The sequence below is a fragment of the Orcinus orca genome, chromosome 7 (genome assembly GCF_937001465.1).
Source record: "Orcinus orca chromosome 7, mOrcOrc1.1, whole genome shotgun sequence".
Classification (NCBI taxonomy): Eukaryota; Metazoa; Chordata; class Mammalia; order Artiodactyla; family Delphinidae; genus Orcinus; species Orcinus orca.
The window spans coordinates 99,487,121-99,513,475 of record NC_064565.1 but is presented as its reverse complement, the minus strand read 5'-3'; the positions used below and the strand labels follow the sequence as shown (position 1 = coordinate 99,513,475).

Below are 26,355 nucleotides of genomic sequence, written 5' to 3'. Positions count from 1 at the left end.
ATTAAAGGAAAAAGTGTGGGATGGACATGTATGGCTTATATGTTGAAAGGACCAAGGAAAGTGCTACGTTAAAAGACTAACAAAAATTGATGCAATCTCCCCAAGCCCCAACCTTCCTGAAAGAGGGGAGCACACCCGACAAGTTCTGCTTACACGGGTGACACTGCCTTCAGCCAGGCTGGAAACACTAAAGTGGGCTTCATCTCCCTCGGTCTTCAGTTTTTTAGAGGTGGGTCCCTCTTCATGGCTGGAAAAGAAATAAATGTTTGGGTTTTTTTTTTTTCTCTCCCCTTAAAACTGAACAAACAATACAAAACCCAGAATTGCTAATGTGAAAAGTATAAATTTATTTTTCAAGACTCAAAAATAAGCAGCTGCACTTAGTCCTCCTTTACAAACGGCTGCCTCCCTTTCCCACCCTCTGAACCCCTGACAGCGTGACTGGAGCAGCCCTGGCTTTGTTTCCAGCAGTAGGGAAATCAGAATTAGCAGCTGCATCACAAAGCCCTTTCAAAAGATGAAACTGCAAGCATAGATAATGGAAACTTAGCATTTCAGTATGAAACCCATTTACCCTTCAGTTATTATTTGCTAGTTTCTGCCTGAGAATTGATAGCTATTAGCTTTCCATGTACATAGAAGACCTTTGTGTCTAATAACCTGTCTTCTTCGTCGTGTATGTGAGAGCTTTATAAGCTTCTACTTACAGCTGTCAAAACTTACTAGACAATCCTCAAACATGCAAGAGCTTGCTCTTAGAGAAGTCTTAAACTATAAAAAACCACTTTCAAAAGAAAACTTTTAATCTGTGCCTTTATAAACCTAATTCTGTCTTGGGCAATATGCTAACAGAGTCCAAAAGCATCTGTGTGATAAGGGAAAGAGGAAGTATATCAAACATCTTGCTTCAAGTAACAAGCAGGCTTTAACAGCCTGCCTAAAGTCAAAAGGAGGTCAAGTCAATTGCAAAGGAGAAAAAAAAATCCAAAGACTCTGCCCATAATCTCCCTTAAGATGCTGAACACAAGAGATTATGAAGATTTTTCTCCCAGACAAATAATCAATCTGGGGCAAAAGCAGCTATCAAGAAATGGCTGAATGAGAAGGGAAATTAGTAACTAAGAGTACTATTAGTAACTATTTCTAAATGTGATGTTTTTATTCAAAAGCCCAACTTTCAAACAGTGAGGCTTGAAGAGGTTATCCTAAAAATAAAGCAAAGTAAGACCTAAGTTAGCTTATTCAATGATATTTCAATAATGAATCTCCTCTTACAGCCAGATGAAAGAACTAAAGTAATCATTACGGCCTTACAAACAAGAATTACGTTTTATTACTTGACATCTTTCCCATTCACCACTTGCCTTCTTCCTTTTGAGAAGTAAACAAGAGATAACGGGTGAGTCATTCAGAGCCCTTTCCTTCAAGGAGAATAAGAAATAAACACACAAAGCCTTGGTGCAAAAATGGAGGGAAAACGCACAAACCTGAGGCAGCATGAAATTCTATCAGAATTTGAGTTCTTTAAAAAAAAAAGTCACAGCCACTTCAGTTAACCTTTGCCGGTTCTTCCCAAGAGAAAGACAACATGGTACTGCTGAAGATTTGGAGGAAAAAGACCCAGATTCTAGTCTCAGTTTTGCCACTGGCTAGCCCTGGAATCTTACACCTTCTTGAAGGTATTGACTGTGTATTAATTTTTGTATGTCTAGAGTTTAGAGTCTAGTAAGTTACTGTTCTCTCTGATCTTCAGTTTGTTCCTCAGGAGAACACTACAACAGAAAGTACCATATCAACTATTCACCTATTCTCTTCCAAAAATACAAATTAACTTATATAGTGGTATTAAGAGGCATTAAACATACAAAGCACTATGCTAAGTTCCGTGAGAATACAAGGTAGAATCACATGAACAATTTCTTAAACCCTCCCAAATAAGATTCTAGGGAAGGAAGAATAAGGAGACATATATACTAATTCGCCAGAACTGGGCAGGTAAAGGCAAGTCCAGAAAATAGCAGAAAGTAGTGAAAATTTAATATGTTTAATAATCTCAAGATTGAATCATTTAACAGGATTTAATTAGGAATTTTACATATATATATATTTTTTTTTTTTTTTTTTTTTTTTTTTTTTTGCGGTACGCGGGCCTCCCACCGCTGCGGCCCCTCCCGCCGCGGAGCACAGGCTCGGGACACGCAGGCTCAGCGGCCATGGCCCACGGGCCCAGCCACTCCGCGGCACGTGGGATCCTCCCGAACCGGGGCACGAACCCGCGTCCCCGCCATCGGCAGGCGGACTCCCAACCACTGCGCCACCAGGGAGGCCCAGGAATTTTACATATATTAAACTCATAATGTCTATCTGAAGTGGGGAAGCACAATGACTCTCATCCCCAAATTATCTATGAGGGAGCTGAGCTCTGGAAGGTACACATTATCCATGCAAGGTCACAGCAGACACAGAAATGTTAACAGCTGCTGCATTTGGATGTTGGGACCCTGGATAATTTGTTGTTCTTTCTCCTCTTCTCCTTTTTGTTCATATATGAGTATAAATCTTTTTTTTTTTTTTGCGGTACGCGGGCCTCTCACTGCTGTGGACTCTCCCGTTGAGTAGCACAGGCTCCGGACGCGCAGGCCCAGCGGCCATGGCTCACAGGCCCAGCCGCTCCGCAGCATGTGGGATCTTCCCGAACCGGGGCATGAACCCGTGTCCCCTGCATCGGCAGGCAGGCTCTCAACCACTGCGCCACCAGGGAAGCCCGAGTATAAATCTTGTAATTCATTTATTTAGCCACACATTTACCTAATACTTACTATGTGTGGACCCCTAAATTAGGCTCTAGATTCTAAATATATAAAAGTTAATAATCATCACCTTCAAGAAGTTCAGCCAAATAAAAAAGATAAATATATAAACAGGCAATTAACAAAATATTGTGGTAAGCAACATATCCCTTTGAGAGGAAAGCAGGTAGCTGTGTTGGGCTGGGGCATGAAGTGCAAGCTGGGAAGTAGTGAGAGATGAGGATAGAAAATATCTAAATTGTAGACACAAACTGTGAGGAAAGAAAGTGGTTCTCCAGGTAGCTGGACAGACATTTCTCTTCCTTCTGCTTATCTGGGTTTTCTCATTTGTGTAACAGAATTTGGTCTTAAGCTGAAGGTAATGGAAAGCCATGAAAGCAAAGGTTTTTAATCAGGCATCCAAGGATGACATCAAGGAATTTGTGAACCACCTAAAACTACATGCAAAGTTTATTATGTTAGGGCATTTTCCTGGGGAGAAGGTTCACAGTTTTTATCAGATTATCCAAAGGGTCCATCACACACAAACACACACAGATTAAGAATCACTGCATTAAAGAATTTTAAGCAAGGGAGTGATGTGATCAGATTTGTTTTTAAAAACATCACTCAGATAGCAGAATGCAGAATGGATGGGAAGGGGCTAAGACTGGAATTAGGGGAATCAGTCAAGGGGTTATCTCAGTAAAGCAGGCTAACATGAAACCTACATAAAAGCAATGGCAGTGGGCAATGCTAGTAAGAACTAACTCACCATCGGTCACGAAGCCAAGCACATGAGTCAGCTATTGTTATTGTCCCTTTACAATTAAGCAAACCAAGGCTCAAAAGGGCCTGACCTTGTCTAAAGCACTCAGTAAGGGGTCCACAGCCAACTCTGGACTTTTAACCACTCTCCTAAACAGCCTCCTAAAAGGCAGGTATTTGTTATCACAACTTGGCACAGAGCAACTTGCCAATTTTAACCACTATTAAAAAGAAATACTTGAGGGACTTCCCTGGTGGCACAGTGGTTAAGCATCTGCCTGCCAATGCAGGGGACATGGGTTCAAGCCCTGGTCTGGGAAGATCCCACATGCCGCGGAGCAAATAAGCCTGCGTGCCACAACTACTGAGCCTACGCTCTAGAGCCCACGAGCTATAGCTACCGAGCCCATGAGCCACAGCTACTGAGCCTGCGCACCTGGAGCCCGTGCTCTGCAACAAGAGAAGCCACCGCAATGAGAAGCCTGCGTATCTCAACGCAGCCAAAAATAAATAAATATATAAATGAAAAGAAAAAAAAATTAAAAAAGAAATACTTGGGTTTTGATCCAAATCAATGCTATTAGCCACTGTACTAACCTGAAGCAAAAGGAGTGAACTTGAGGTAAATCTAATACAACTTGGTAAGCCAATTAGATGTGGGGAGTGAAGAAAAGGGATGACTCCCTGGAAATTAGGTGTCATTCACTGAAATAGAGAATCACAGCATGAAGAGGGGGTTGAAAGGAGTGTGGAAAGAGAAAGAAGGTGATGAAGTCACTTCTGGACATACTGAACTTGAGTTATCTGTAGACACTTAAGATCCAGTGGATAAGATGGAAGTATATTAGGATAGACAAGATTTTTAGTTATTTTTGGAGACCCATATGTGAAATATTGATAATAAAGGTCTTAGGATGTGCAGTCTGGCATAATCGTTCAGAGTGTAAGCTCTGGGGTCAAACTGCCTGCGTTTAAATCCATCTCCATCGCTTAACCAGCTGTGATACTGAGGAAGTTTCTTATCTCCTCTAAGCCTCAGTGTCCTCAGCTTCAAGATGAAGTGAATAAAAGAATCTACTTCATAAGATGGCCAAAAGGATGAAAACAGATAATACATACCTATGTCCAATAAATGTCAGCTCTTTCAGAGGAGGAGTCCTACAAAACATCAACATTTAAGGTTGGTGGGGAAAGAAAAGCAGCCCCCAGAGGAATCTGAGAGGGAGCCTGTCAAAGGTTTAGAGAGAAAAATCTGGAGAATCTGAAGTTAAGGAAGACATATGAGTTTCAAGAGGGAAAGGATAACTGACAATGTCATGTGCCACAAAGAGGTCAAGAAAGAAAAGGGGGCTTCACTGGTGGCACACTGGTTGCAAGTCCGCCTGCCGATGCAGGAGACACGGGTTCGTGCCCCGGTCTGGGAAGATCCCACATGCCGCAGAGCGGCTGGGCCCGTGAGCCATGGCTGCTGAGCCTGCGCGTCCGGAGCCTGTGCTCCACAACGGGAGAGGCCGCAACAGTGAGAGGCCCGCGTACCGCAAAAAACCGAAAAGGACTGCCACGCTTAAGTAAATCCAGCAGCTGGTGTCTTTTATTTTATTTTTTTTGCGGTACGTGGGCCTCTCACCGTTGCGGCCCCTCCCGCTGCTGAGCACAGGCTCCGGATGCGCAGGCTCAGCGGCCATGGCTCACGGGCCCAGCCGCTCCACGGCATGTGGGATCTTCCTGGACCGGGACACGAACCCGTGTCTCCTGCATCGGCAGGCGGACTCGCAACCACTGTGCCACCAGGGAAGCCCAGTTAGTGTCTTTTAGAAGACCAGTTTCAGGGCAGTGGTGGGGGCAGAAGGCCGAGCCAGTGAGTGCTAGGAAAAGAAGCAGTATAGGCTCTTCTGCTAATAAGCCTGGCTATGGAAGGAAAGATGATGATAACAGGTAGTAATTAGAGAGAGGAAACTGAGGGGATTACTTCATTTTCTTTTAGAGGAAAGAAATAAAATGTTAATGTGTGGAGGGAAAGGAGTTGGTACAGAGCGAGAAGCTGAAGATACAGAAGGAAGGAAGAAATTATCAGTGGACTGAGGTACCAGATGGGACAGAAATAGCATCCCAGGACATAGGTGAAAGGATTAACTTGGGACAGGATGAGGTACCCTCTTCCACTGAGGCAGGAAAAAAGGAAGTAAAGGCAGATGCCATACAGATATGTTTTTAGGTAAGATGGGCCAGAAAACGGAGACGTTCCCGCCTATTGGCCTCTGTTTTCTCTGTGAAATCACCATCATGATCGTCGCCACTGCCGTAGTTGTTGAAAATGTGCTAGGGACAGGACTAGGATTTTGTAAATCATCTCTTCACAAACACTATATTCTTACTATGTGTTCGGCACTGTGCCATTCTAGGGTGACAACAGTGAACAGTGAACAGCATATATTACTCAACTAACCTGCATGACAACTCTATGAGACAGATATGCCTATTATCCCTATTTACCCATGAGGAAACTGAGGCTTAGGGAGGATAAGCAACTTGCAACTAAGGTCACACTGCAGAGCAAGGGGACCAACTCACACTATCTTGACCCTGGAGTCTGAAGTCTTAGCCAGTAAAACCAGGTGAGGTTGGTCTCTGACAGTAAGTAGGGACTGGGGTCTTAGGGGACTTGAAAAAAGTAGAAAACTTTACACTATTTGCATATAGAGATAAAAAGAAATCAAGATCACATATTAGTTCCATAGGCAGGATCAGACCTCAGATGTCCCTATTCTCATGTAAGTTCTGTCCAAGAGATGATACTTTCATTTCAAGGGTGTCCAGCAACATTAAGGGAAGCGATGCTTCTCTGTGATAAGGGTAATATTCAGTGCATTTTTGGAATGCAGTGTGAGATGGTGCTTTTACCCTCTTGAACTGAAGAAATCACTTCAACACTAGGGACTGAACAGGTTCAGCATGAATAGTAGATCTTCTCAAATATTCAGTGTTTTTATTGATAATGACAGTATTACTGCTCTGGGTTTTGACTACTGCCTTCACTCCAAATAGTTTAAAGTCCTTTAATATCTGTGATTTTACTGTTACAATGTCTCTTACGATGAGCCTGTTTTTAGATGAAGGAACTCTCATAAAGGTAAAATTATTTAAACAAAATTAGATCAAGAGTGAAAAAGCTGGAATGAAAACTAGAGACTCCTAGCTCAGAGGTCTTTCCTTGGCCTCTGACACTTCCTGAACAGACACTTGCCCCTCCCCCCCATCTCAGCCCCTCATCTGTATACTGGAAGTATGTACCCTGGATACAGGGATGCTGAATATACACAAAAACATAGCTGGTTGTTAGCAATCTTTCTTTCCCTTAGGGAGACCACCTGTAAAGCTGATTGGAGCCTTATCACAAAAATTGAGTGGCTGTAAGAACCCTGCAGAAGGACTCAGTCATTCTTGAATATAGGAGGTGCTCAATAAATATTTGTTAAATGTGTCATTTCTGCAGTTCTTAAAAACTAAGACTTCTGAGAAGGAAGAGTAGAGAATTGGGGTGTGCGTAGGTGTGTGTGCGCAAGATTATTCTCCGGCCCCCCACAGCTAATTTGGCTCTGTGGCAAAACAAACCCATTATGGGGGCAGAGAACAAGAAGCCTGGCAGGCTCAAGCTTCCTGAAAGTGAGAGACGGGAACAGGGCTGAAGGTGTAATCACAGCAGGGATCAAATCACAGAACAGCCTTCTGGGTCTAGCTGGTATGTTTTTTTTTAACCAGCTAATTTACAGTTTAATCAACAGGAGGAGGAGAAAACGGCCTACTTCTTTCCCACAATACCAGAAGGTGATCAAGATCATGAACTGGAGCTTTAACACACAGAGAGGGAACAGCCATGTGACTGCAGAAGAGACTAAGGCAAGGCTGTCATGGGAAGAAAAGGACTCAGAATTTTACTGAACTGTTCTAAGATATGAATCCAGAGGGATCTAGGTAGATGAGGGAAGCAGAAGTAGATTTTTACTGACAGTCTTCCTATGTAGAAGAAGGCATGACAGACTAAAAAGAAACATAAAAGCCTCCAGGATGTGTTAGAAATGCACATGAGAGAATCTTTCAATCCCATGATTGTTTTTTATTTCTTTTCCCCCCAATTCTGACAAAGTTTAGGGTATTAACCTCTAAAAAGCCACCGAAAATGCAAACCTGTCTTTTCAACTTGGCAGATAATTCACTAAATTAACAATTTACAGAACCCTGTAAATTGAAGGTTTCTGGAAATTACTCAATACTGGTCCAATGGGGTATTTACAAATACAAGTTTTACTTTGTCAATACAGACACAGCCGTGGGAAGGAAATCAAAGAAAAAGGAAAAAAACTGTGATCTAAAACTGGATCTTGGAATGCAACCTAAAGAAATGAGTAGATCATTTTGATTTGGGAGGAAAAGTCACCAATAATAAAACCAAAACCTGGTAAAATCAATGTCACACACCCAAATAATTCTGGATAAGAACAGCTTCTTAAGGTTTGTTTTTGTTCTGCTTTGAATGGAAACTGATATAATTCTAAACAGACTTGATGTGGGGAAAAAACACTTAATAGCTACCTGAGAGTTTGATCTAGGGATATGAAAACTATTTTACAATCCTTAAACTACACCTCACTAATGGTATATCCAAGCACATCAACACAGTAACAGCACAACGAGGGCCAGGTTTTTCATTCTCCTTCCCATTTTCCCTCCCAAAATCTCACCGATATTCTCCTGACACCTTACCTCCAAAACGAAAAACCTTACGACTTTTACCCCTCTCCTCTCATCCTCAGCCCTTTACTTTAAAAATGTTAAAATTCAGTCTTAGATATTCAAAGATTGTTTGTCTTCCTATATATATAATTCATCAAGAATCTGATGCTGATCAATAAGTCAACAACCCCAAAGGTAGCTCTAATTTCTAGGTGCACAAGGATAAAATATATCTACAGTGGACAGATGTGAGAAACCAGGATTTCCAATGCAAGGCTCAAATAGCAAAAGGTTTCTTCCTCCCACCTTTGTGATTCCACAAACCCAGGTTGCAACCCTTAATGCCACAGCCCCTCTAAGACCACAACCAATCTTTGTGTTCCAGCGTCACACACAGTTCCATCGATTACTCACTTATCTGGGAAAATGTCCTGAGCAGTCACTTGGTCCTTTTTCTTGAGGACTTCAGTCAGAGGGAAAAGGGTCTTTATTTTAGAGACAGGAACCTGACATTTAGCTGTCACCTCAGTGGGGGGATCCAGCATATTCAAAACGTGTTGCTGAATTGGGGGCAGAGGCTCCTGGGGGTGTAAAGCTCTGTGCAGCAGACACTGTGGAAAAGGCATAAGGATTTTAAAACGCAGATGTAGACATCACACACAGCTTCATTACACTCTTCTGATCACGGATCCTCATTCTTTAATTTGGGAGGGTTATGGGATTCCTACCATATGTAAAAGACAGCAAAGAGGGTGGACCCAGAACCGCCTTGGTTAGCAGGACGTTGGTAATGTCTAAAAGTAACTGTAAAACAGATCTAAGCCTAGCAGCACCGTCAGCTGAAGCCCTCCTGGAAAGGAGCCTCATCTCATAAAAAGAGGCCACTGCTCTGACTACTTGGAGGATATACGAGGTTCCCTGAGATGCAATTCCAAAAGCCTCTGACAATCTGCAATGATAACTTTTTGGTTATAATCCTTTAACCTCCCTTCAGCATGCTGTGCTTTCTCCCTTGCACAACCTTAGAAGACAACCTAAGGTGGATGAATCAGATGCTAAAGGGGAGGTGCCCATGCTCAGTGAGTCCCAGGATGAACACTGTGGAAGAGATGAGACTACTGGTCTGTCCCAAAACTCCCCCGAGTGCCGAGCTTGCGCTATTCTCCACCCATCTACTCACTTCTGTCCATCTCCACTATACCACTCTTGTCCAGGCACCATCACCTCTCATGTGGGCTACCACAATCTCCTCCTAACTGGTTTCCCTGCATCCATTTTCACGGCTCTACTGTAGCTCAAGTCATCTTAACACAAGTTCCTTTCCATATCCTAAAGTCAACCCTAACACAGCCCCTGCATGCCTCCCTCCTCCTTGCTCAACCCAGCCGCCCCGTTAGACTGGTTTCCTCCTGCTTCACGCACATGCCAGCTCACTCCAGACTTTGGGTCCTGTGCTTAACGCTCCCTCAGCCTCTTCTGCCTTCCCTTACATCTCAACAGAGCTGGCCCTTTTTAAAATCATTCTGTTCTTTGCTAAATTATCATCCCTTCTGAGAGGATTTCCCTGACACCGTATGAAGGAGCCCTTTACCCCCATGTTACCACTCTGTCATTCTCTATCATTAAACTTGTCTTATATTTCTTATCATTATCTAAAATTATCTCATCAATTTTTTAGTTTATCTGTTTGTTACCTCCACTTACCCCTTGAAAGTAGAGATCTTGTTTGTCTTGTCTACTGCTGAATTCCAAGTACTGAAAAGAGCACCCCACACATGATAAGCACCTAAGAGGTACTGGCTGAGTGAATAAAGCGCTCTTTCTCAGAACTCTACAGAAGAGGTGACAGAGGTGTCAGGAAGCAGCACCAGGAGTGGGGCCAAGATCAAGGCCAGGGCAGGTTCTCCGCTGCTCACACAGGTGGAGATCCGGACCGCAAGCCACTCCCATTCAATCACTGATACTGCTTTCAGACTACCAGGCCTTGGCAGTAGTGTTATCTGCCCAGAAAAGTAAGTATTCTAAAAGAAGTGCAGGAATGTAATAAAAAAATGAGATAACCGTTAAGAAAAAAAGAAAAAAAATGAAACTCTCAATTCATTGATGTTTTACTCCCCTTGCTAGCGGATAATTCCAAAATTAGGTTGGAGAACAAGGCTCCTATTCCCACCTTTGAACAATTTATATGTTAGTAATTGGAAAGAAAAAAATGGAGCTGAATAGCTCCTGCAATTTTAAAATTACTGTTTCATATCACAAGGTATATGATTTAAACTACTCCATGGATTGTTTTCGTACCCTGTAAAAATGGAAGCTAGACTTTTTGGTTCTAAAAAAATAAAGATACTTGGGCTTAAACAGTAAATGTCATCAAAGAGTCAATGTTCTACAAATTCAGAAAACCCTGAGGTACGTATTAAATAGCAATTTCCTCTAGAAATTTCATGTTCTGCTCCCAATTTCAAGAGACCAACCCCAAGCCTTCCTTCTCCTAGTAAATTCATTGTTTCAGAGCCTGACTCCTGCTTTCTTTTCCCTAATTACTCTACTTTCCCTGGAGCATCAATGACATTAGGCCTGTTTAATGTAAAGCAAAAGGGGAAACCACAAAGATCCCAAACCCTGTGAATCTGCCCCAACCTTCTAATACATAGTTCGCGACTCACAGCGCTCACCTTCAGGTCAGTTATTAAAATACCAAAAACAGGACTTCCCTGGTGGCGCAGTGGTTAAGAATCCACCTGCCAGTGCAGGGGACACGGGTTCGAGCCCTGGTCTGGGAAGATCCCACATGCCGCGGAGCAACTAAGCCCGTGCACCACAACTACTAAGCCCACGTGCCACAACTACTGAAGCCTGTGCGCCTAGAGCCTGTGCTCCGCAACAAGAGAAGCCACCGCAATAAGAAGCCAGCGCACCACAACGAAGAGTAGCCCCTGCTCGCCGCAACTAGAGAAAGCGTGCATGCAGCAACGAAGACCCCAATGCAGTCAAAAATAAATAAATAAATTTATAAAAAAAAGTAATAATAAAATACCAAAAACAGCTTACAAAGCCCTAAAGATGTAAGCAGAAATCCAACACCCAACATAGCAGACCACTTCGCAAATACTCTGGAAGATTCTGTGATATCCAAGTGACATTTTTGGGAAAAGAATTCTGAATTCCAGGCAATTCTTTCAAATAGTGTCATCACCCATAAGTCAGTAATAAGGGACCCACAAGAGATGTTCTAAAGCATCACCCTCTCATATTTTCTTAAAGGTCACATTTTAGATAAAGCTAAGTAGGATAAAAATTCAATCAAAAAAATTCCAATTCATTTAAAAAAAAAGGTTATAAGGAAGTGACACTTCTTAGTAGCTGAGAAGCTGCGATCTCAGTCCTCAAACTACTTAATTTCTCCTTTAAGCAACTGTTTTCCTTGATGTGATTTTTACAATTTGAAAAAGACTAGAGGAAAAACTGCAGGCCACTGGTGGCTAGCTTGTAAGTTACTAATATGTTGATTTCAGCAACCCAGTATCAATTATTTAAAAGGCAGTATTAACTGTACACTTGACAAAAGACATATTTTTCAGCATTTCTTTCCAAAATTAGAATTAAATTAACATCTTGCCAACAAGTTGATTACTAACCTCTCCCTCCTTCTGCCCCCTACTCCCAGCTCATTTACTCTTAGTTATAGCTATTTTAAAAGGGAAAAAAAAAAGTCTTCCTGGGTCCTACATCCTCCTGTAGCTTCCTGGATCCTCTCTCTCTCTCTCTTCCCTTCATCAGTAAAGGTTTCTCCTACAGGTACTGTAATCTGGCTAACGCCCCATCACTCTACTCTCACTGGGCCCTCAAAGTCATCAAAGACTTCACTAACAAACCCCAAAGGCCCTTTGCCAGGCTCAGCTCTCTTCACCACTGTGCAACGTCTGATTTGTGATTCTTTCCTTTCCAACACTCTTCTAGTTCTTTCTGTCTCTCTGACCTTTTGGGGAGGGTGGAGGTAGGAACACTGTTTCATTTCTGGCAGCTTTTCTGTCTATCCCTAATTGTCCAATCATGGTGGTGTTCAGGACTTCATTCTCCCTCCTTCTCACTCAACAGACTCTCCCAGGTGACCTCATTCACTTCTGTTTCTACCTAAATGAGGAGGACTCTCAAATCTATACATTTAGTCCTGAACGCTCTCCTGGGCTCTGCACCCTTATTTCCAACTTTCCACTGAGTGTCTGTACTGGGATAGCCAACAGATAACTCAAATTTAACACTTGCAAGAATACATGAATTACCTTTTCTGTCTGTTCATTCTATATTCCTTATCATAATTAATGGTGACGTCATCTTTCCTGTCATCCAAGCTAGGATCCTGTTATCTTCAATTCCTATTTCTCATCAACCACCATCCAATCCCTTAAGTCCTATCTACTCTACCTTCTAAATTTTCTCCTCTCCACTCTCCGTCACTGCTTTAATTCAAGTCTTCCTGGGGGCCACTGCAGGTTTCCTAACTGGTCTCTAGTCCATTTCCTGAGCCTCTGAGGTGGGAGAGCCGAGTTCAGGACACTGGACCACCAGAGACCTCCCAGCCCCACGTAATTATCAATCGGTCAGAGCTCTCCCAGAGATCTCCGTCTCATTGCTAAGACCCCGCTCCACCCAGTGGCCAGCAAATTCCAGTGCTGGACACCCCACGCCAAACAACTAGTAAGACAGGAAAACAACCTCACCCATTAGCAGAGAGGCCGCCTAAAATCATACTAAGTTCACAGACACCCCAAAACACACCACCAGACGCAGCCCTGCCCACCAGAAACACAAGATCCAGCCCCACCCAACAGAACACAGGCACCAATTCCCTCCACCAGGAAGCCTACCCAAGCCACTGAACCAACCTTACCCACTGGGGGCAGACACCAAAACAATGGGAACTACAAACCTGCAGCCTGTGAAAAGGAGCCCCCAAACACAGTAAGTTAAACAAAATGAAAAGACAGAGAAATAAACAGCAGATGAAGGAGCAAGGTAAAAACCCACCAGACCAAACAAATGAAGAGGAAATAGGCAGTCTACCAGAAAAAGAATTCAGAGTAATGATAGTAAACATGATCCAAATGCTTGGAAATAGAATGAAGAAAATACAAGAAACGTTTAACATGTACCCAGAAGAAAAACAATGATGAACAACACAATAAATAAAATTAAAAATTCTCTAGAAGGAGTCAATAGCAGAATAACTGAGGCAGAAGAACGGATAAGTGACCTGGAAGATAAAATAGTGGAAATAACTACTGCAGAGCAGAATAAAGAAAAAAAAATGAAAAGAATTCAGGACAGTCCCAGACACCTCTGGGACAACATAAAATGCACCAACATTTGAATTATAGTGGTCTCAGGAGAAGAAGAGAAAAAGAAAGGGTCTGAGAAACTATTTGAAGAGATGATAGTTGAAAACTTCCCTAACATGGGAGGGGAAATAGTCAATCAAGTCCAGGAAGCACAGAGAGTCCCATACAGGATAAATCCAAGGAGAAACATGCCAAGACACATACTAATCAAACTATCAAAAGTTAAATACAAAGAAAAAATATTAAAAGCAGCAGGGAAAAGCAACAAATAACATACAAGGGAATCCCCATAAGGTTAAGAGCTGATCTTCCAGCAGAAACTCTGCAAGCCACAAGGGAGTGGAAGGACATATTTAAAGTGATGAAAGGGAAAAACCTACAACCAAGATTACTCTACCCAGCAAGGATCTCATTCAGATGTGATGGAAAAATTAAAACCTTTACAGACAAGCAAAAGCTAAGAGAATTCAGCATAACCAAACCAGCTTTACAACAAATGCTAAAGGAACTTCTCTAGGCAGGAAACACAAGAGAAGGAAAAGACCTACAAAAACAAACCCAAAACAATTAAGAAATGGTAACAGGAATATACATATCGATAATTACCTTAAATGTAAATGGATTAAATGCTCCAACCAAGAGACATAGACGGTCAATGGATACAAAAACAAGATCCATATACATACTGTCTACAAGAGACCCACTTCAGACCTAGGGACACATACAGACTGAAAGTGAAGGGATGGAAAAAGATATTCCATGCAAATGGAAATCAAAAGAAAGCTGGAGCAGCAATTCTCATATCAGACAAAACAGACTTTAAAACAAAGACTATTACAAGAGACAAAGAACACCACATAATGATCAAGGGATAAATCCAAGAAGAAGATACAACAATTGTAAATATTTATGCACCCAACACAGGAGCACCTTAATACATAAGGCAAATGCTAATAGCCATAAAAGGAGAAATCAACAGTAACACAATAACACTGGGGGACTTTAATACCCCACTTTCACCAATGGACAGATCATCAAAAATGAAAATAAATAGGGAAACACAAGCTTTAAATGACACATTAAACAAGAGGGACTTAACTGATGTTTATAGGACATTCCATCCAAAAACAACAGAATACGCTTTCTTCTCAAGTGCTCGTGGAACATTCTCCAGGACAGATCATATGTTGGGTCAAAAATCAAGCCTTGGTAAATTTAAGAAAATTGAAATCGTATCAAGTATCTTTTCCGACCACAACGCTATGAGACTAGACATAAATTACAGGAAAAAAACCCTGTAAAACATACAAACACATGGAGGCTAAACAATACACTACTAAATAACCAAGAGATCACTGAAGAAATCAAAGAGGAAATCAAGAGATACCTAGAAACAAATGACAATGAAAACACAATGACCCAAAACCTATGGGATGCAGCAAAAGCAGTTCTAAGAGGGAAGTTTATAGCAATACAATCCTACCTCAAAAAATAAGAAACATCTCAAACAACCTAATGCTACACCTAAAGTAATTAGAGAAAGAACAAAAAAACCCTAAGAGTTAGCAGAAGGAAAGAAATCATAAAGATCAGATCAGAAATAAATGAACAAGAAATGAAGGTAATGATAGCAAAGATCAATAAAACTAAAAGCTGGTTCTTCGAGAAGACAAACAAAATTGATAAACCATTAGCCAGACTCACCAAGAAAAAAAGGGAGAAGACTCAAATCAACAGAATTAGAAATAAAGAAGTAACAACTGACACTGCAGAAATACAAAGGATCATGAGATTACTACAAGCAACTATATGCCAATAAAACGGACAACCTGGAAGAAATGGACAAAATCTTAGAAAAGTACAACCTTCCGAGACTGAACCAGGAAGAAACAGAAAATATAAACAGACCAATCACAAGCACTGAAATTGAAACTGTGATTAAAAATCTTCCAACAAACAAAAGCCCAGGACCAGATGGCTTCACAGGAGAATTCTATCAAACATACAGAGAAGAGCTAACACCTATTCTTCTCAAACTCTTCCAAAATATACCAGAGGGAGGAACACTCCCAAACTCATCCTACGAGGTCACCATCACCCTGATACCAAAACCAGACAAAGATGTCACAAAAAAAAACTACAGGCCAATATCACTGATGAACACATGTAAAAATTCTCAACAAAATACTAGCAAACAGAATCCAACAGCACATTAAAAGGATCATCCACCATGATCAAGTGGGGTTTATCCCAGGAATGCAAGGATTCTTCAGTATATGCAAATAAATCAATGTGATACACCATATTAACAAATTGAAGGAGAAAAACCATATGATCATCTCAATAGATGCAGAAAAGCTTTCGACAAAATTCAACACCCATTTATGATAAAAACTCTCCAGAAAGTAGGTATAGAGGGAAACTACCTCAACGTAATAAAGGCCATATATGACAAACCCACAGCCAACATCATTTTCAGTGGTGAAAAACTGAAACCATTTCCTCTAAGATCAGGAACAAGACAAGGTTGCCCACTCTCACCACTATTATTTAACATAGTTTTGGAAGTTTTAGCCACATCAATCAGAGAAGAAAAAGAAATAAAAGGAATCCAAATTGGAAAACAAGAAGTAAAACTGTCACTGTTTGCAGATGACATGATACTATACATAGAGAATCCTAAAGATGCTACCAGAAAACTACTAGAGCTAATCAATGAATTTGTTAAAGTGGAAGGATACAAAATCAATGCACAGAAATCTCTTGCATTCTCATACACTAATAATGAAAAATCAGAAAGAGAAATTAAGGAAACAATCCCATTTACCACTGCAACAAAAAGAATAAAATACCTAGGAATAAACCTACCTAAGGAGACAAAAGACCTATATGCAAAAAACTATAAGACACTGATGAAAGAAATTAAAGATGATACAAACATCTTCCCTGCCAGGAGGCAGAACATTAGACCTTCCCACTCTGAGCCTACGCAGGACAAAACCTCAATAAACTGGACTGTACATGCAAAGGCAACTTGTGTTAATAAAAATTCTCTTAATTAAGAAAATGCCATTTGTTGTTTTCAAGTACTTAGAACAACAGAAACCAGTGTCAACAGAGGGTGTGGACTGTTTTAATGAAAAAGCAAAAAAAAGTTTAATGAGCACTCTGTATGCAAATAAATTTTGCTAAAGTTTTTTTTTTTTTTTGCGGTACGTGGGCCTCTCACTGTTGTGGCCTCTCCCATTGTGGAGCACAGGCACCAGACGCACAGGCTCAGTGGCCATGGCTCATGGGCCCAGCCGCTCCGCGGCATGTGGGATCCTCCCGGACCGGGGCACGAACCCGTGTCCCCTGCATTGGCAGGTGGACTCTCAACCACTGCATCATGAGGGAAGCCCGCTAAAGTTTTTAAAGAGAAAAAAAAAGACAATACAAACAGATGGAGAGATATACCATGTTCTTGGATTGGAAGAATCAATATTGTGAAAATGACTATACTCCCCAAAGCAATCTACAGATTCAGTGTCCCTATCAAACTACCAATGGCATTTTTCACAGAATTAGAACAAAAAAATTCACAATTTGTATGGAAACACAAAAGACCCCGAATAGCCAAAGCAACCTTGAGAAAGAAAAACAGAGCTGGAGGAATCAGGCTCCAGGACTTCAGACTATATTACCAAGCTACAGTAATCAAGACAGTATGGTACTGGCACAAAAACAAAAATATAGATGAATGGAACAGGATAAAAAGCCCAGAGATAAACCCACACAAATATGGTCACCTTATCTTTGATAAAGGAGGCAAGAATATACAATGGAGAAAAGACAGCCTCTTCAATCAGTGGTGCTGGGAAAACTGGACAGCTACATGGCAAAGAATGAAATTAGAACACTCCCTAATGCCATACACAAAAATAAACTCAAAATGGATTAAAGAACTAAATGTAAGGCCAGACACTGTAAGACTCTTAGAGGAAAACATAGGCAGAACAGTCTATGACATAAATCACAGCAAGATCCTTTTTGACCCACCACCTAGAGAAATGGAAATAAAAACAAAAATAAACAAATGGGACATAAGGAAACTTAAAAGCTTTTGCACAGCAGAGGAAACCATAAACAAGACGAGAAGACAACCCTCAGAATGGGAGAAAATACTTGCAAACGAAGGAACTGACAAAGGATTAATCTCCAAAATATACAAGCAGCTCATGCAGCTCAATATCAAAAAAACAAACAACCTGATCCGAAAACAGGCAGAAGAACTAAATAGACATTTCCCTAAAGAAGATATACAGATTGCCAACAAATACATGAAAGGACGCTCAATATCACTAATCATTAGAGAAATGCAAATCTAAACAATAATGAGGTATCATCTCTCACCAGTCAGAATGGCCATCATCAAAAAGTCTACAAACAATAAATGCTGGAGTCGGTGTGGAAAAAAGGGAACCTTCCTGCACTCTTGGTGGGAATGTTAATTGATACAGACAATATGGAGAACAGTATGGAGGTTCCTTAAAAAACTAAAAATAGAACTACCATATGACCTAGCAATCCCACTACTGGGCATATACCCTGAGAAAGCAATAATTCAAAAAGAGTCATGTACCACGATGTTCACTGCAGCACTATTTACAATAGCCAGGACATGGAAGCAACCTAAGGGTCCATCGACAGATGAATGGATAAAGAAGATGTGGCACATATATACAATGGAATATTACTCAGCCATAAAAAGAAATGAAATTGAGTTATTTGTAGTGAGGTGGATGGACCTAGAGTCTGTCACACGGAGTGAAGTCAGAAGGAGAAAAACACATACTGTATGCTAACGCATATATATGGAATCTAAAAATTAAAAATGGTTCTGATGAACCTACGGACAGGACAGGAATAAAGATGCAGATGTAGAGAACAGACTTGAGGACACGGGGATGGGGAAGGGTAAGCTGGGACGAAGAGAGAGAGTAGCGCTGACATATATACACTACCAAATGTAAAATACATAGCTAGTGGGAAGCAGCTGCATCACATAGGCAGATCAGCTCGCTCGGTGCTTTGTGACCACCTAGATGGGTGAGATAGGGAGGGTGAGAGGGAGATGCAAGAAGGAGGGGATATGGGGATATATGTATACATATAGGTGATTCACTTTGCTACACAGCAGAAACTAACACAACACTGTAAAGCAATTATACTCCAAAAAAGATATTAAAAAAAAATAAAAGAAAAAAAAGAAAAACTCTCCCCTACAAAAGAAAACAAAGTTGGTAGGTTGTAAAAATCAAAGTTGCCAGTTCTTAAAGCTTTAAAAGATAATAATGAAAAAAAAGATAACAATGCCTGCACTTATGGCTTGCATCTGTTCATTAATCCAACAAATATTTGTTGAAGATAATAGTACCTACCCTTGGTATCTGCCAAGTATTAGAAGTTTCTACTTTTCACCATAGTGACCTGTTTTTGCAAGCTTTCCACACCAACTAGTCTGCTCCTCCCTTCTCTACAAATGGCAAAGGCCTTCATGTCTTGAAGTCCACTTGTCAAAAACCGCAAAGAAATGTATACAAGTAATTTATACTTGATTACACCTAGAATACGAAAGTATTCACTGAGTCAGGTCTTGACCTGTTAATCTTCATAGTTCTGATTTTAGAAAAAAAGATTTTTTTTTAATTACAACCATCAAAAAACCAGGCAGTTTCTTCTGAGTAGAAGATCCCTCAAAATCACAACAGGCCCTAACACGGACTTGAGTTTGTTAAGGATGCTTTGAGAAATGAGTCAAAAGGCGCAATCAAGGAACTCCCCAACATGCAGCCTCCTTTCCCACCTCCCCGCCTCCCCCCACCTGCCACAGCAGTAGGCCCTCCATTCCCCGAGGGGAAAAGTTTGCCTGGCAAAGCTGCTTGTGATTTTTTTCACCTTTGTGGGGTTCAGAGAAGCTTATGTCCTGCTTTCATCAGGTTATTCCAGGGTTGGGATAGCCTTACCACTTCATCCTTGGTCCATTCCTCCCCTTCCTTCACACAAATCAGCTCTCTTGTCAAGTTACCCAGCTTCCCTTAATCCAATGTCCATCTTCTAATTCCTTTGTACCAAGACTCAGAAATTTATATTTTTCTTTATTTTAGCTACTCTTTAATAAGTTCATACTATAACCTCTCTGACCTCTAACACTTCTTCCCTAATAGTGGTTACATATTACACAGTTCATAAAAACCCCCCTCCTATTTGGATATTAAAAAAAAAAAAAAACAACAAGGAAAAGCCTCATTCACATAAAACAGAGGAAGAAACCCAGTAAAAAGCATAAAAGAAGAATCTGCTTTTTATTTAGCCCTCCTGTTAAAAAAAAAAAAATCTAGCCTTCTCCCAGAAAAAAATTTAAAAACATCCTAACTTTACTTCTTTCTTTCTAAAAGCTCAGAGTATTTTTTTTATCTTTTTTCAGTAGGTAGAGAAAGGTGTTATTCTTCCATTAAATAGACAGAGCAACTGAGCCCTCAGTTTGATTGGGACCAGCCAATTACCCTAACTTTTCACTTAGCTCTCTTTTCATCTAAAAAAAGTATGACTGGTTCACCTTTCCTCTCTCACCTGAAATAATCTCTGAAATTGAGGATTTGGGATTTTGCTGGTTGGAAATAAGTCTTCAATGGTGCCCTCCTCTTCATCTTTCTTCACCAAGCTCATGGAGTCAATCAAAGCATCAACAGCACTCAACTGCGCCTCTAAGACAAGAATAAACAGAGCAGCAAAAGGAAATAATGATTACCTCCATTAGTCTCCAAAACAAATGCTTTCCATTCACAGATATTCACAGCAATACTGGCAGGATATTCAGTCCTGGCCCTGCCAAAAATACTCTCTAGTTATGCAAATCATTTCTTTACTTGAGCCTCGGTTTTCTTATTTGCAAAGAGAGCTATTTAGAGTAGCTGGTCTTTTAGGTACTTCCCAGCTCTAATGAACTTTTGATAGTGGAATATCCTATCAAAAGCAAAAGAGTTTGTTCAAGAAAAATGCACCAGAGCCATACAAAACCCACCTTCCATATGCTAATTCAAAATACTCAGTATTCATTGAGTTGACATTAAAAAAACTGGTAACTGGCAAAGGAGAATAACATTAAAAAAGAAAAGGAAAATGCCTTTGGAAATGAAGCATTAGCTTTATAAGGATTTAACATTACCTGTATCAGAGTATACCAACTTAACAGGAAGACGCCATCGGACCAGAGTGAGTGGATTCCTTTACAGTCTCCCCAAGTCAGAATGAGTTCTTTCCTCTCACAAACCTCATGGCGCTAATCACACAGACCTGCGTGCATGTCTTTTGTTTTCAATCTTTTTTTAAATTGAAGTATAATTGATCTACAACACTACGTTAGTTCCAGGTGTACAACGTAGTGATTCAATATTTCTATACATTACAAAATGACCAACATGATAAGTCTAGTTACCATCTGTCACCATACAAAGTTATTACAATATTATAGACTATATTCCCCATGCTGTACATTTTATTCCTGTGACTTATTTATAACTAGAAGTTGGTACCTCTTAATCCCCCTCACCTATTTCACTCATCCCCTTACTCCACTCCACTCTAGCAACCCCCCAGTTTGTTCTCTGTATCTAAGAGTCTGTTTCTGTTTTATTTGTTCATTTGTTTTGTTTTTTAGATTCCACATTTAAGTAAAATCATATGGTATTTGTCTTTCCCTGTTGGACTTATTTCACCTAGGTCCATCCATGTTGTCGCAAATAGCAAGATTTCATGCTTTTTTATGGCTAAGTAATACTCCATTCTCTGTGTGTGTGTGTGTGTGTGTGTGTGTGTGTGTGTGTGTGTATCACATCTTCTTTGTCCATTCATTTATTGATGGACACTTAGGTTGCTCCCATAACTTGGCTACTGTAAATAATGTGGCAATGAACATAGGCATGCATATATCTTTTTGAGTTCGTGTTTTTGTTTTCTTTGGGAAAATACCCAGAAGTAGAACTGCTGGATCATATGGTAGTTCTAGTTTTTAATTTTTGGGGAAACTTCCATACTGTTTTACATAGTGGCTGTACCAATTTACATTCCAACAACAGTGCTCAAGGGTTCCCTTTTCTCCACATCCTTGCAAACACATGTTATTTGTTGTCTTTTTGATGATAGCTATTCTGACAGGTGTGGTTTTAATTTGCATTTCCCTAATGATTAGTGATGCTGAGCATCTTTTCATGTGTCTGTTGGCCACGCGTATGTATGTCTTCTTTGGAAAAAAGTCCTGCATACATGTCTTACCCCACTCCATTCAAATTCTAAGGATCTCGAGAGCAGAAACATGACGTCCTCTTCTTTATGTCTAATACCAGATAGGAAGCAAGTTCTCCCCGATAAAAATCTACCAAGTCAGTGAAAACGACACAGCCCAAAGCAATGTGGATGAAAGGCAACTCTCCCAAAAATGCTTCTACCTAAACTGCCATGTGTAACTTTCATTCTGCTGATTCATACAGCAGTTCAGCTATTAAAACCGAAGTGCTATTTTGGGATCATTCACTGTCACTAGGCAAAAGGCGGAAAAGAGTAAGCAGTTCCTAAAAGTTCATTATGCTTCTATTCTTCACCTTTTCAAACATCCCTTTTGGACAGCTATTATAAAATGAACGAGCGTACAGATATTTATCATGAGACATTTCTATCCCATTTTTGGAGTTTCCAAGGGAGGTTTCAGGCACCATCTCAAGCTGACTACTGCAGGGTCCACCCGGTAATAGGAAGCAGGTGGTACCTGTGTGGGTGAATATTTGGTGATTTCCATCTGCTATGACAGGCTGCTATCAGGCCAGACTACGCTGGCATTACACACCCCTACATAAATGCTGACTTGGGAAATATGCCAAACAATTTTAATGATCCGTTTTTCCAATGGAGCAAATGCAAACAAAAATGTCACAGAACTCACACAATATAAAGCAACAGATCGAAAAATATTTAATGTTTTAGATCCTGAGTGATATATATCTATAAGGTAATCTCTCAACAAAGTTCTCTTCTTTAAATGTTCTTCTCATTTAAAGTTTGGAATTACCAAGAGGAAGAGACAGAATACTGTAACATGCTGGCACTCTCTACACATTCAAGCCCATGCCTGGTTCCACGTGATGCAGAGAGACTCATTTCTGGAAGGTAAAGATACAAGCCCTAGGGGCCCATTTGATTCTTAGCTTTTGCCCTGCACACTGCTCCCAATGTACAGAGAGCACCCAGTTCTGAGACTCACCTCACAATTCCCTAATCCTACAATGATGCAGATTTAAACTTGTCAACTAAAACATCTACTCATCATTCTGTGTTCTTTTTGGTATGTTCTCTACATTCAGCCCACTGGTATATCTTGCGATAACTGTCGTAAACTGTGAGATTTCTGGAAGACAGGATCTGTGTGTGTGAGAATCACTCTGGGTAGCACCCTGACATTTGCAGCCAGATGCTTAATGAAGACCTCTTCTCATTAAGCTCCCAGTAACTCCTGGAATAGGACTTGCACTGATAATGTAAACTCTGAAGAAAGGGCAAAGAGAAAAGGGCATCTATAGTACTGTCACTTTTTGGTTAAAGTTACATCATATTTTACATAGGACACTAGTCACAGGTTTGATACCACATGGCAGTTCACTTCAGTAGAGGGCAAACCTTCTGCTCACAATTAAAGAATGTGCATCCATTTCCAGCAAGCTGCTCCCCAGATACAAGCTCTAAGTCAGAAGGGGGAAACTAGACAACATTTGGAGCAAACCTATCCCTGCTACTGGAAAAAAATCCCCTTCATCATTACCATATATGAGTGTGACTGGAATCCAACTACAGTTGACCCTTGAACAACGTGGGTTTGAACTGCTCAGATACACTTATATGTGGATTATAAGTATATATGTACATTACTACACAATCTGAGATTGGTTGAATCTGCAGATACAGAACCATGGATACCGAGGGCCAACTGTAAAGCTATACGTGGACTTTCGACTGGGGGGAGTGGTGCCCCTAACCTCTTCGTTGTTCAAGGGTCAACTGTAACTCCACCCTGTGAAATCCTAGCCCCAAACCATGACTAAAGGCAGGTGATTTCCCCAAAACAATCTGTGTTTAGAGCCAATCAGTGAGCAAAATGGAAATAAACTCACCTGTGGGAGTGCATTTCCTATTATTTTTCAAGGATGAAAACATGTACTGCCGCAAGTCTTCCATGAAAGGCAGCTGTACGTACACTAAACACTAATGAGAAAGAGTGGAGGTAAAAACAGAAACAACCGAATTAATGGAAAAAATTTAAAGTTGACCTCAAACACTGTGAAAGTGGCACAACAAAAGGATTTCAAAAATCAGACGGCTCAAGTCTGGGACATGGAGAATAAAGTGTTCCGATTTCTGTGATTAGCTGTACACAACTGCAAACAGTACAAAGAATATTAAACATAAGAGAAACACTTAAAAGAAAGACTATCAAAGAATACCTACAAAATGCATGACCAACACAACAAATGAGAGAGTCAAGGTGACTGGCAAGCTGATGTGGAAGTCAAGATATCTGCCTTCTCGTTCCATTTCTGCTACTGTGAGTTCTCTGAGAAACGGGAAATGGTGAGGGATCTAGACCTGTATTTTAAACAGGAGAGCCCTAGGAAAACGGAACTTCACCAGGATCACAAGAAAATCACACCCTCAACCTTTATCCACACTAAAGGCTGTTGTAGAAAGGGAGGTAATCTGTACTCCCTTTAGGTTCTGAGAAGTCAAGAAGGATGAGAATGGAGAGAAGGTCCCTGGACTGGGCAAACAGAAGATCACGGTTAATGTTTACTGATTTGATTTAATAAGAAGCTCTTTGCATCCTCTTATAATTCATGTCCTTTCACTGCATCTGAAAGTGTGGTTCACAGACCAGCAGCAACAGCATTACGGGGGAGTTGGTGAGAAATGCAGAATCTCAGGACCCCACCCCAGACCTACAAAATCAGAAACTGCATTTTAACAAGATCCCCCAAGTAATTCTCATGCACGTTAACAGTTGAGAAGCATTGTTTAGAATAAAGGAACTGAAGGGAAAAAAATTAATATGAATAAAAGACTTGCAGGTTTACCTCATAGGCGTCCCTGATATAAGGAAAAGCCACGCCAACTTGAGGATTAGCTCTTCTGTCATAAGCATATCGAACTACGGCCACCATGTCCAATTCATCCAAAGCATGAATCAGGGAGGAAAGGGCAACTGCTGCCGCCTAGTAAGAAAGATGCATGCGTTAACACATATCAAACACGTGAGGATTTTCACAGCACAATACTTACAAGATGGTTATTCGCTTTCTTCCTGTTTTAGATTTTAAGTGCCCCTCTAACCACTTTAAGGCTACACTGTACACATTTGCATTTAATCACATTTACTGAACCTCTTCTGGAACTTTTCTTCATTATATTCTCTTATTCCTTCAATTTTCCTTCTCCTCTGAATTCACACCCTCACTCTAAACAAAACCTTTCTTTGCCCCTCTCTCCACAAATTAGGATCTATAACTTTCTTTCCCTTCATCTTTACATTTCATGAAATAATAATCTTGCTGTTTCACTGCTTAGAACACAATTATTCTTCAATCTAATCAAGCTACTGACCCACTTCCTTACTGAAATTATCCTCTGAAGTCCCCCATGATCTCCAAATTGCCTAACTCTTAGTCCGCATTCTATTTGCTTGATCTATCAGTAGCATCTGACCATCCCTCTTTCTCTACACTTTCTCCTTCTTTGGCTTCAGAAACAACACTCTGCCCTGTTATTCTACTTCTGTACACCACTCCTCCCCCAGCTCTTCTGTTCTTCCAACTAATCTTGAAATTCTGCTCTTGGCCTTTCTCTCCTCCTCTCACTCTAAAACTCTACTTTCGCGACTATTTATTTTATCCAGTCCCATGAGTTGATGAATCAAAAGTCTGTATATTCAGCTTTAAAACTCTCCCAAGGGACTTCCCTGGTGGTGCAGTGGTTAAGAATCCACCTGCCAGTGCAGGAGACACGGGTTCGAGCCCTGGTCTGGGAAGATGCCACATGCTGCAGAGCAACTAAGCCCGTGCGCCACAACTACTGAGCCTGTGCTCTACAGCCTGCGAGCCACAACCACTGAGCCTGCGTTCCACAACTATTGAAGCCTGCATGCCTAGAGCCCGTGCTCTGCAACAAGAGAAACCATCGCAATGAGAAGCCCACGCACCGCAATGAAGAGCAGCCCCCGCTCGCCCCAACTAGAGAAAGCCCATGCGCAGCAACAAAGACCAATGCAGCCAAAAATAAATAAATAAATTTTTAAAAAAGATTTAAAAAAAAAACTCTCCTGAGATCCAGGCTTATATCGCCCACTAGTTGGTAGATAACTCGTACAGTTATACCTTAAGTATCTCAAACTATCCATGACCAAAACTAAGCTTCCTGTCTTCCCCCTCTTCTCCTCCTGTGCTCCCTGCTTCCACTAACACCACCTCCCAGTCAACCAAATGAGAAGCCCTACAGCTGATGATGCCTGCCTACAGTCCCTCACCTTCAAGTGTTCACCACACTCTACCAAGTCTACCTCTATGCCGTCTTCCAAATTCTATCTGTTCTGTTCCATCACTGCCTCCCCTGTTCCTAGAGCTGATCACGTCACCCTCTTGCATAAAAACCTC

At 40.9% G+C, this 26,355-nt stretch overlaps 1 protein-coding gene across 3 annotated transcripts in view; it reads right to left on the bottom strand.

Moving 5' to 3' along the window:
* Positions 1 to 26,355, bottom strand: part of XRCC5 (X-ray repair cross complementing 5) — a 96,193-nt gene that overhangs the window by 43,526 nt on the left and 26,312 nt on the right. For 2 of the 3 annotated variants that reach the window (XM_049711892.1, XM_004262743.4), the window contains 5 exons: positions 24,784 to 24,921; positions 23,827 to 23,917; positions 20,240 to 20,373; positions 8,703 to 8,899; positions 154 to 247 (listed from right to left, as the gene is read on the bottom strand). In XM_049711892.1, the coding sequence (XP_049567849.1) occupies positions 154 to 247; positions 8,703 to 8,899; positions 20,240 to 20,373; positions 23,827 to 23,917; positions 24,784 to 24,921 (654 nt within the window). The remainder of the gene's footprint in view (positions 1 to 153; positions 248 to 8,702; positions 8,900 to 20,239; positions 20,374 to 23,826; positions 23,918 to 24,783; positions 24,922 to 26,355) is intronic. The other variant, XM_033428018.2, reaches the window with a different exon arrangement.